Here is an 11075-nt window from a genome sequence, read left to right on the forward strand (position 1 = left end):
ACTTAAGCAGAAGCTGTTGAGGTGCATGTTCTGCGGGATGCCATGTGAGTGCTGGCAGAGATAGAGATGTTGCAGCACAGGGACTGATAAGAGCGCATGGGAATCTTTTAGGACTGCAGAAGGGTCACTGGGCGATGCTTTAGCAGCAATCGGGATTGTGGTAGGGTGCTTGTGGGTGATTGTGATCTAGAAGCACTAGTTATCTTGTATGGATGTTTGGAGATGATGCACATTCTCTTTGATTCCTTGTACATGTAATCTCTTTTGGTCCAACTGCAGGTGCCATGACAACTCGAGCCGACTTCAGCCATCTGCTTCATCCAGTGACGCTCAAGAAGCTTGCATGTGACTGGTTACAGGAGGACACTCCTGGCTTCGACTATGGTGGCTTTGTCGTGGGCGAGCGAGAGGAGCTTGCTGTCCTGCTCTGCAAGTCACCAGGGGTGCTTGCCGGGGCACCTTTCTTTGATGCTATCTTCAATGAATTGGGCTGCACAGTGGAATGGTCCCACCCAGACGGCACCTGGCTTGAACCCATAACCCGGGTGGCTTCAGTTCGGGGAAAGGTACGCCACTTGCTACTGGGTGAGCGCGTGGCACTTAACTGCCTGGCCCGTTGCAGTGGAATTGCCACCTCTGCACAAAAGGTGACCGGGCTGGCCAGTGTTGCCAAGTGGCATGGCCAGGTTGCAGGCACCCGAAAGACAACACCTGGATTCAGACTGGTAGAGAAGTATGCCATGCTGGTGGGGGGCTGTTCCACTCACCGCTACGACCTCAGCAGCCTCGTCATGTTAAAGGACAACCACATCTGGTCTGCTGGGAACATCACTCAGGTATGTGGATTGGGGGAGAAGATCATCTCCATGGATGATGGAGACAAACATTCAGTGCTAGGAAACTTTCCCTGCTCTGATAGCAGTTGTTTCCTGTAGGATAACAGCGGAGCTGTTCATCGTAGGCACCGCAGAGCAGTGTTTTGGGGGTGACTCTTTTGGGGGTGACCGCCTGTCTAGCCCAGGGTAACAAAAAATGCCAACAGACCTGTTCATGGTAGCCCACAACTCTCCCTCAGCAAACAGCACAGTGATCTGTCCTGCATCAGCGGGGCTATCTTGGGATGACAACTAAGTGGTCACTGCTGGGATCCCTGGGGTTGGAGGAGAGTCGATGACGCAGCTTTCTGTGCAGTCATTGCAGACTTAACTGATGGGCATACAGTAGGGTAATTTCTGGTGTTATGGAAGAATTGTATTCCTCTGGTTACGGCAGAGCTGTCCTTGGGGTTATGGAAAAACGTCTTTGCGTTTAGAGCATGGTTCTCTATGAGGTTAAGGGACTTCCTTCACTGTTACAGAAAAGCTATTTAAAGGTTACAACAGAGTTATCCTATTGGTAAAAGCAGAGCCATCCTTCGGGGTGAAAGTAGGACCTCCTCATGGTGACAGCGAGCTGCCCCTGGAGAGCCAGTAGAGATAGCTGACCCATTCCTCATGTTGTGCACATCTTATAGACCTCTTTTTCAGCCCAGCTGATCTTTACAGGACAGACCGACTGTGAATTGTTGCATGGAATTTGCTGGTGGTTAACACACTGCAAGTAGGAACTCCCGGGTAGCTAAAATGTGCCCTGGGGTAAGCCATCAGAAGCCTATTCCAAGACCATGGGCAAAGTTAAGTTTTCCCTCACGTTTCACACATGTTACCAAGATCTCTTTCCTATGGATATCCTTCATTACGCTCTCACTCTATTCCATTCTCAACTTTGTGTTCCCTACTATTTTTTTGTTTAAAATGTTTTTATTGAGAGTTTCATTTTCCATGGTACATCATTATACATTTTCAAGTAAGACTTGATGCCAGGTGTACCCAGACAGTCAGACAATATAAGCACATTATAGAGCAACCATCTCATCATACATCATATAGTTCAAGTAAGTAACAGCAAATTGGACCTGGATATTACACCTCTAGTGATCTGGTGTGAGATGTGGTAGGCTGACTAATATCAGGTGCCTGTATATGAGGGTTTCCGCAAGGGTGCGGGTTGATGTGTAGTCCCACACTCTATCCTGGTGTACCTCTTTGATTAATGCCCAATGTTGTGCTCCCAATATATAGGAGCCTACTCTGTGGTGCCAGGGGGTAAACATTAAACTGTGAACTATGGGGGGGGGGGGGGGGGGGGGATGGGAGGGGTCCGGGGAGCCTACAAAAAAATATATTTTGTGGTAGGTATCTGTTTTGTGGTTGGTTCCAGCTCGTCTACGAAATATCTGCGGCATCAGAATCGGGGAGAGAGGGAAGTCCAAAGGGGGCTGTATCTCCCTTCAGTAGTCGGGGTACTAGTCTGGTGGGACCCTGTTATATGATCGGCCTTTCTTTTGATACGGCACTTGTGTGCGCAATCGAGGACAGGGGTGGAGTTTGGGATTGGGTTGGTGTAGCCCTGGGCGAGTCTTCTTGTGTTGTCTCTTGTGTGAACTGGAACAGGAGTTGTGCCCATTCCATAGAGATGGGATGTTTTTGAATCCCCTTCACCTCCTCATCTCTCAATGTTGCTTCCTCGCTGCCCCCCATTTTTTAACGGTGCCTATCCAGGCTGCCTGAGGGGGTCCTGCCGGTGCTCTCCAATACATAGCTATTCCCCGTTTTGCCAGGAGTATGGCTAAGGACGCAAACCTGCAGTGCACCTTTTCTGTCTTCTGCCTGCGGAAGTCCCCCAGGACACATGCCTCCCACGAGGTAATGTGCCTGAGGTGAACAGTCGCCCCTAGAACCCGATGTATCCTACCCCAATATGACTGGATTACGGGACAGTCCCAGAACATGTGTTTGAAGTTCGCTTCGGGTGTTTGGCATCTGGGGCATGCAAAATGTATATCGGGGTAAAATCGGTGGAGCTTATGCGGTGTTAAGTATCCACGGTGAAGAATATTCAATTGAATGATTTGAACAGCTTGTTCCGTGAAACTTTCTTTGGGTACTCGAGCCTTTTCCCATTCTTGGTCATTAAGCGCTCGTCCTATCTCGTCTTCCCATTTTTGGCGTAGGGTCACTAGAGGGGCCGTAATCAGTTCCCCTATTGCCTTATAATGCCAAGTGACTAAGTGTCTGCCCCCACATACGTAGGATTGTATGTAGCACTGGGTGTGTTGGTGGTTTCCCCTCAGTGAGATCCCAACATTGTTGTGCCCTGTCTACTAATCGTCTGTGCACCAGGAATTATCCCGGAGGGAGATAGTAGCTATCCCGCATTTGGGCATATGTTTTCAGATGCCCATTTTCAAAAGGTGCCTCGATCTCCGTCACCTTATGCTCCGTCCATATCCGGAGGGCTCCGGATGTGTAATAGTTCTCCTTCTGTGGGAATCTCACTAATGGGAGCACTGGGGAGTAAAGGGGTAGACCCCTTGATATACAGTGTATGCGCATCATGCATTTGCGGGCAGTCAATACCTGTAGGGGGTGTGTACGCGTCGGTTTGGTTCCTGGCATCAGCAGTCTCCGGATGGCCGGGAGAGGTATCCGATTGTCGTTAGTAAATGTCTCCTCTATGTGGCGTTCTGCTGTTCAAAGGGACAGCCACTAAATCTGTGCCGCCAGGAAATAAGCTTCGAAGGAGGGGGGCCCTAAACCCCCTTGTGTTGTAGGTAAGTAGAGGGTTTGTAAGGCTACTCTGTCTACCACCTACCCATATCAATGTTGTGAGTAGTGTGTCTAGTTCCTGAAAAAAGGAGCGAGGTGGTATCACCAGGAGATTGGTAAAGGAGTAGAGTAGCCGGGCACCATAATCATCTTCGCTAAGGCTACACGCCTTATGGGAGCCAACGGCAGAGTCTTCCAAAAGGTAACTGCCGCTCGAAGCCCTGCTAATGTTTTGCGGTGGTTCCCCTCGTAGAGGTTTTCAGGCGAGTGGTATAGTCTCACTCCAACAAAGTGTCTGGGGTTCTATCATGATCTCCGAGGGAGCTAGGTGAGGGCTGAGAGGAAAGATCGTCGATTTTTCCCAATTGACTTTAAGTCAGGAGACGTCTGCGAAGTTCTGCAATATTGTCCATATTGGCGTTAGAACATCCCGCACATAGTGAGGAAAATTAAATTTTGGCCATGTTGTGTTCCCTAGCGCGTACCCCACCGACTCCATGTACCAGCTTAAAGTGCATGTAACTTCCCTCCTGTGCCAGCTATGAAGACGCAAATACATTTGCGTCCAACGTCAACTTGTCCTCTTTCAGATCCACCATGAATGGATTATATAGTCCGTTCCTAAGTATGCTATGCCACCGTCTTTTTGTAGTACACTTTTCACTTTTTCCTGCTCTAGCAAGAGTAGGCCCTGAATTCCTGCCATCTGAACCTCTTTTGTGGCTCCTGACTCTGCCCAGGCTACCTCTGTACTCGTGAACTCTGTCCTACTTTCAGCGCGGCCCCTCGCGCTCAGCTCAAGCCTGCTTTCTGCCAAGACTGACTATAACCTTCGAGTTATCTGTTCCGCTCCCCTAGAATACATTCCTGCCTACTAGATCCTGTAAACATCCTCTCCAGCTGCAGAGCCAAAAGGGCCGACCTGTCTTAATGCAAGTAATTCATAGCCTCCGTTGCCATGCTTCCATGGAAGGCCCCGTGCCCCCACGCTTCACATGTAGACACTCAGGCGCTTATACACGCATCCACAGTTAGCATAGAATAGCTTCTGCCCTAGAGACCTTTCCGCCCAGATAGTATAGTTCCTAAACATCAGATATCAGATATGATAGAAGTACAAGTTGATCTGACATGCCAGACTTCTGTCTCTTTCCGTCAGTGTAAATGTCAAGACCCCTGCACCCCGTCAATCACACGTCATGCAGCTGCGCGCGCATCCAAGCTTCCGATTTCTGCTGACATTGCAACATTCTGTTAGCACCACCCCTTGGTGCCACCCACTTGCGTCACCTATCAGTGACGTTTCTAGCACACACCTCTAGTTCACGCCTAGTTTACGCCTCTTGATGATGTATTGGTACCACGTGTATACTGTTATCTTGTCTTCTCTCAGCTGTTACGCCTCTTACATTGAACCTTATGATGTAAATCAAGTATATAAGCTATGTATTGTCAATAAACGAGAGCGCGCTCATCTATCCCTTCTGACACCCCTGTGGTGGTCAGAACATGATATCCTGATTCCTTTATGAGGAATAAAACCCTTAGAAACTCTAACACCACGGACTCTGTTTTCTTTCCTTCTGATTGAGTTATCATTGATTAAGTACTTACCTGCATAGAAATTAAGAGAGTAAATTAATTATTTACGTCAATAGATATAACGATACACAATGAACTGTGTCTGCAATTGGAATACCCCAGGCCTCACCCTCCTGCCGCAAACGAATGGCCAGAGGTTCCACTGCCAAGGCGAAAAGTAGGGGGGGACAAGGGGCACCCGTGCCTCGTTCCCCGCTCCTCTGGAAGCAGAGCTGAAATGCACTTTCCTACTCTCACCCTAGTGGTGAGGCCCTTATAGAGGAGTTATGTGTAGGACAATAAGGTCGGGCCGACACGTACTTTGCAGAGGGTTGCAAATAGATATGGCCATGAGAGTGTATCGAAGGCCCTTTCAAGGTCTAAAATGAGGCTTGTGGGAAGTGGTCCCATGCTCTATCTTGTACATGGAAAAGTCTACATATGTTCTGTGACACGTTGCATCTGGGGAGAAGGCCATTTTGGTTTGGGTGGATCAATTGTGGGAGAACCAGAATGTATCGATCTGCCAGTATTTTCCCTTAAAATTTTCAGTCCACGTTGAGTAAAGTTATGGGCCTGTATGAGGACGTGAGAGTGGGATCTCTGTTCGGTTTGAGGAAGGTTACCAGGGTAGATTCCCTAGGGGAACTGGAGAGTTCACCTCTCTTTAGTGCATCGTTGTACATGGTCACAAGGCGCAGAGACAGCTGCCCCAAAAAGGTGGTATAGTATTTTGAGGGGAGAGCCGTCCATTCCCGGCGCTTTACGTCGTGCCAGTGCCCTGATTGCGTGGGTGACGTCCAGTGAGGTTGTCTTTGTGTCAGCCTTTGTGTTCCCTCCTAGATAGTAGACAAACACAAACTGCATCTGAAGCTGTCCATTCCAAGAGTTTGCTCTATAGAACCAGGCATGTCTACATCACTCATCTTCCTGGCCACATCCCTTCAGCTCCCATTTTCTGCCTAATGGAGAAGATCAGAACTTGCCTCCTGTTATCAGAAAATTCCTGATGTGAGACCTAGAACACTAAAGCATTTGGATCTTTTTGACAATTGTTATCCCTCTGTCTTCTTCCTTCAGCTTATGTAGCTTCTATCGCAGCACTCTGGCTTTAAGCCACACGCACCTTGCCACTGACTGTTTGCAGCAGATGAGTCACATAGCTTCAGATCCTCTTGCTTAGGCAACAGTTGTCTGGAGCATGGATGGGCTGTGTACACTTCCATCAACACAACACCCCTCTAGAATCCGCTTGCTTCCTTGCAGAGTAAGGGTGCGGGGGTAAGGAAAGTCCTGTGTAGAGCAAGAAAAGGGCAATGGCACTGCATTGAAGAACCCTGCTTCCGACTCCTATCACTTATAGGACTGTCACCCAGCTTTGCTATTTACCTCTTCTGCCCCCTCTCACACACAAGGCCAGTTCATGACTTGTATTCTCTAGTCACTCTCTGAAACCTCAGTCCCCTGTTCATGCCCAAAATCTCCATTACCGGCCCCAATAGTGGCTCCCTTAGGTTGACCAGCCCCTGGTCCTTATCCCCCTGTACAGTCCCTTTACTCTCCCTGACCACTGTGTTTCTGCCACAGGCTGTTGAAGATGCCCGAATGGTTGCAGGCTTCTCCCTGAAAATCGAGGTGGAGTGTCGCTCACAGGAGGAAGCTAGAGAAGCTGCCCGGGCTGGGGCGGACATCGTGATGTTGGACAACTTTAAAGCACAGGTGAGCAAGGCACAAAGGGTGTGTGGCAAAGCGTAAGATCTGGCATGACAGCATCAGACCCGGGGTTCTTGATTTTCGAGTGGGGACTGTGCAGCTGTAATGTCTGGGTTGCAGGCTAAACGGACACATTTAGGTATAACAGCTGAGCTGTGGAAAATACAAGCTATGCGCTGGCTGACATCTATGAAAAGGCCTTGTATGGGAGTGCCTAAGTTCCTTATTTTTCTGTTCTGAATCATGCAGGAAGTACATACAGCCGCCGAAGCCCTAAAATCAGAGTTCCCCCAGATCACTGTGGAGGCAAGCGGTGGCATCACAGAGGAGAATGTGACTCGGTTCTTTGGTCCCCATGTGGATGTGGTGTCACTTGGCTCCCTCACTCAGGCCTTCAAAGCTGTGGACTTCTCCCTGAAGATTACCAGAAACCACAGAGAGGAGGCAGTTAGCAACATGAATAACAACAACAGTGGTCATGATGGTGGAGGGACTGAGACAGCACCTGCAGCTTCACCAACAGCGCCTTCCAGTCTTCCAGAGACACAAGAAAGACGCAACTTTGCTTTTTAGAGACCTGCAATAGATAACTAGAAAAAGAAGCATTTGAAGTTTTATGTGAGATGTGAAATTCCGACTGGAATGTTGACTTTAAAATATTCTCTGTAAATCATAGTTCGTTAGGCGTTCTATACATCAATTCTAAGGTTTTTTCTGTTTATTGAAGTATAATGTTACATCTGTTGTTAAGCATCCTTTTCCACTGTTTTAAATGTGGTTGTCCTGAATCAGTATGAGCTGAAAATTTGAGGGGACTTTGTTGGACTCAACTTTTAAATTCACTATGTTACAAGGATATTTCTACAGTATGGAAGATGTGCATTGCAGTCACTGTGGTTCTGTCCCACAAACTGGGCAAGTAGTGTATGAGGACTGCTGTGGGTCAGTAAATATGCTGATGATTTCTCAGCCTTACATGATGCTCGGATTTCCTTAGTGTCAAATGCTAGTGGGCCAGTACAAGTATGTTGTCACTTCCTCTGTGTCAAGACAAAAAGTTGCCAAAGAGAGTCCACAAAACAAAGATGACATGCCATACACGAGAGGGGACCACTTGTCTTCATTTTTTAGTGTTAGAGGGCAAATCTTATTTTGTTCAGGTTTGGGAGATGAAACCGGTTGCATGTAGAAGACTTGTTGAAATTGTAAGAATGCAGCGATTAATATAAAAGGCTTGTACGTTTGTGAAACCTGGGTGAAGGTGAATTTTTGGAGAATTCGATATTGCTGCAAATAGGAAGACTGATTGACGGCTTGAATTGAAGTGTTTTCAACCAAAGTAGTATATTGAATATTGGTTACAATTATTCTAAGTAAGACGTTGAATTCATATTTTTCTTTAAGCATAGAGGATACTTAATTTTGGGAATTTTATAGGATGAAAGTATTTTGCAATCTAGTAATTTAGCAATAATAAGTGTGACAGCAGGATTGATATCTGACAGTGAAACATTAGATGTGTGGAGATGTTGCGTCTTTGAAAGAGTTGTAATTTGGTTTATAGTTTCTCTTTACTGTATTTCGACTATAGGAAAAGGCAGCTGATTACTGAAACTAGTCCAGTGCTAATACCTTTCAGATTTAAATTTCGTACACAGAAGAATGAAAAGGAAGCTATATTTGCTGTAGAATAAAAGGAAAGATGTTCTACATTGTTGATTCAAAAGTAATGAGTATTAGAGAATTTGATTTTAAGTTAGTTGATGCTGGTTGCAACATACAACTAATGTCATTTTTACAATCCCTTTAGAAGCAATGGTGCATTGATGTTTATCTGTCTCTCTTCCTCTTGACGCTATATAATAACGAGGCTAAAAATAAAAAAAGAACAAAATCTTGTATTTTTTGTCAATGGAGTTTTCAAGAATATCGAAAAGTTAACCTTAGAAAAAGCAATAGCATATAGATTAAACTTGAAGCTACGGCATGCAGTCACAATTGAAAAAAATAAAGAGATTGAGTTTAAATACAATAGAACTAAAGTACACTGGCAAGTAATACGTATGTACAACTAGGTTGTAGGAGGAGGAGAAACGGTTAGTATTGAGAGATTATCACTTTGGCTGTATATAACCTCAGAAAATTCGGTCAATCAACTCTCAAAGACTTTTAAATTCATCCATGCCAAATATGCTTATGCTAGGGGTTTCAAATGTATGGAATGAAAATCTCTCATAATGTACTATTACTTGGCAAAAAGTGAATGGAACAGTTTTGGAATATTTTAGATGCTTTGAATATTTATCAACAAATGTCTGATAGAGAAAATGCGGAGTAAATATTATATTCTGTAAATATTGTAGGCGTCTAAGGATATTTGATGTAATAGAATGTTATCTATGTCTCAGTTTGTTTTCTTTGTAGCTCTAAGACAGCGGTTCTCAACCACGAAATCAGTGTTTGCCGTGTTCTGTGAGAACTAGGACCTTTATATAAAGATTGTTCATCTGGAGGGCCAAAGGATGTCATAATAAATGCTCAAATTGGTTAACTACAAAATTGTATAATGGATTAAGATTGTAATGTTGTAATTGTTCAGCATTAAGAGTTTGAAATTGTTTTTATTTTTGCACTTTATGTACAAAGATGTTTTAAGAACTTTTAATTTTTTTATAAAAGAATCGAAGAAAGAGCTAAGAAAAGTCGTGAAGGAGGTCCTTATACTACTGATAAAACAGTTGAATTTACATAGCAGTGAACAGTTCCCCACAAAAATACATTGTATCACTTTAAAATATAAGCCAGAAGGGTTATTGAGTAATGGGTGGAAGCAGTGCAGGGCCGTTAGTGTCAGTTACCCGTAAGTATAAAACCCAATTAAAGGGTCAGGGGAGTAAAAAAGGTGTTAATTTACTAATAACTGATACCGTTTCAGGAATCACATGTAATTAACAGTCATCTAGCATGTTTAGTTTTCTGTTGATCTGACGAGGCTTATGGAGCGGATTCGAGTGGAGGGGGGGGGTATTTAATTTGCTAGTATCTTTGGTGCTTTGTGATCTGTACAGAAGTTGGCAAACCTTTATCGTGTTCAACTTACTCTTGATTTATTAAGATTTATGCAGATCCATCAAAGAGTGGCACAGTTACATTTTGCTAATACCTTTATTGGGAAACGAAGCAGCCTCATAATAGACAGGATGTTGGCTAAGGTAAGCAATCTTTGGAATCAGCAGATGTGGCATGGTGCAAAGTTAGAGGGGGTGTTAAATATCTTTAGTTGCTAATATATTTGGTGGCATATCCCAGTCCTCTATGAACCTTGGCATATCCTTAGCACTTTTAACTTACTCTTCATATCTTGAGTTTCGTGCTAATCTGGCAAAACGTGGCACAGTTACCAAGGAGCATGGGGTGGGGGGGGGAAGAAGTGTTGATTTGCTGATAACTTTGGCACTGATTAATGAATCTGCATTGCATTTGTCAGCTGGTTATGCCTAGGGTTGAAATCTCACGTTTCAACAAGATCTGACATGGGGCTGACCAGGCCCTGTGGGGCCAAAGTCCATGAGCTGTGGATGTTGGCCAGTCCTTTGTAGGGTGCCTATGGGGCAAAAGGCTGTGAGCAGTAGGAGGTGGCCATAGGGCTGTTGAACCTCATTTAACTTTGTCATACTTGTTGGATTTCCATTAGATCTGAAACTCCTACACTGGACTTAACATGCTAACAGCCTGCCAAATGTCATGCAGGTTTATTAAAGAGCACGAAAGGTGTTCACATGAAAAAAGGTTTTAACCTCGCACCACCCTTTCATCTAAGCTCCACCTTGGTGGGTTTGCGTGAAAATTGTCAAATACAAAAGACACTATATATGCCAAATGCCTGCAGTTTCATGTGGATTTATCAATTGGTGCCATAATTATTAGCAAATGCACACTTTTTTGACTCCCTCCCCCCAATCCGGGCCCCCTTTGAAAAATCAGCACAGCTTAGAAATACCAAGAGTAAGATAAATGTGACAAATTGCATACAAATTCATCAAACAACACCAAAGTTATTGGCAAATCAAAAATACACCATTCCCATTGTCCAAATATTTCACAAATGTGACCTCTTTTAAGCCCTTTTAAATG

General features: G+C 45.0%; 1 protein-coding gene across 2 annotated transcripts in view; it reads left to right on the top strand.

Moving 5' to 3' along the window:
- Positions 1-9500, top strand: part of QPRT (quinolinate phosphoribosyltransferase) — a 45582-nt gene extending 36082 nt beyond the window's left edge. For both annotated transcript variants that reach the window (XM_086931684.1, XM_086931685.1), the window contains exons 2-4: positions 280-836; positions 6816-6947; positions 7191-9500. In XM_086931684.1, coding sequence (XP_086787810.1) covers positions 285-836; positions 6816-6947; positions 7191-7514 — 1008 coding nt within the window. In that variant the 5' untranslated portion in view covers positions 280-284 and the 3' untranslated portion in view covers positions 7515-9500. The remainder of the gene's footprint in view (positions 1-279; positions 837-6815; positions 6948-7190) is intronic.
- The last annotated feature ends 1575 nt before the right edge of the window (positions 9501-11075 follow it).

This window comes from Lissotriton vulgaris, chromosome 7, assembly GCF_964263255.1.
Source record: "Lissotriton vulgaris chromosome 7, aLisVul1.2, whole genome shotgun sequence".
Lineage (NCBI taxonomy): Eukaryota > Metazoa > Chordata > Amphibia > Caudata > Salamandridae > Lissotriton > Lissotriton vulgaris.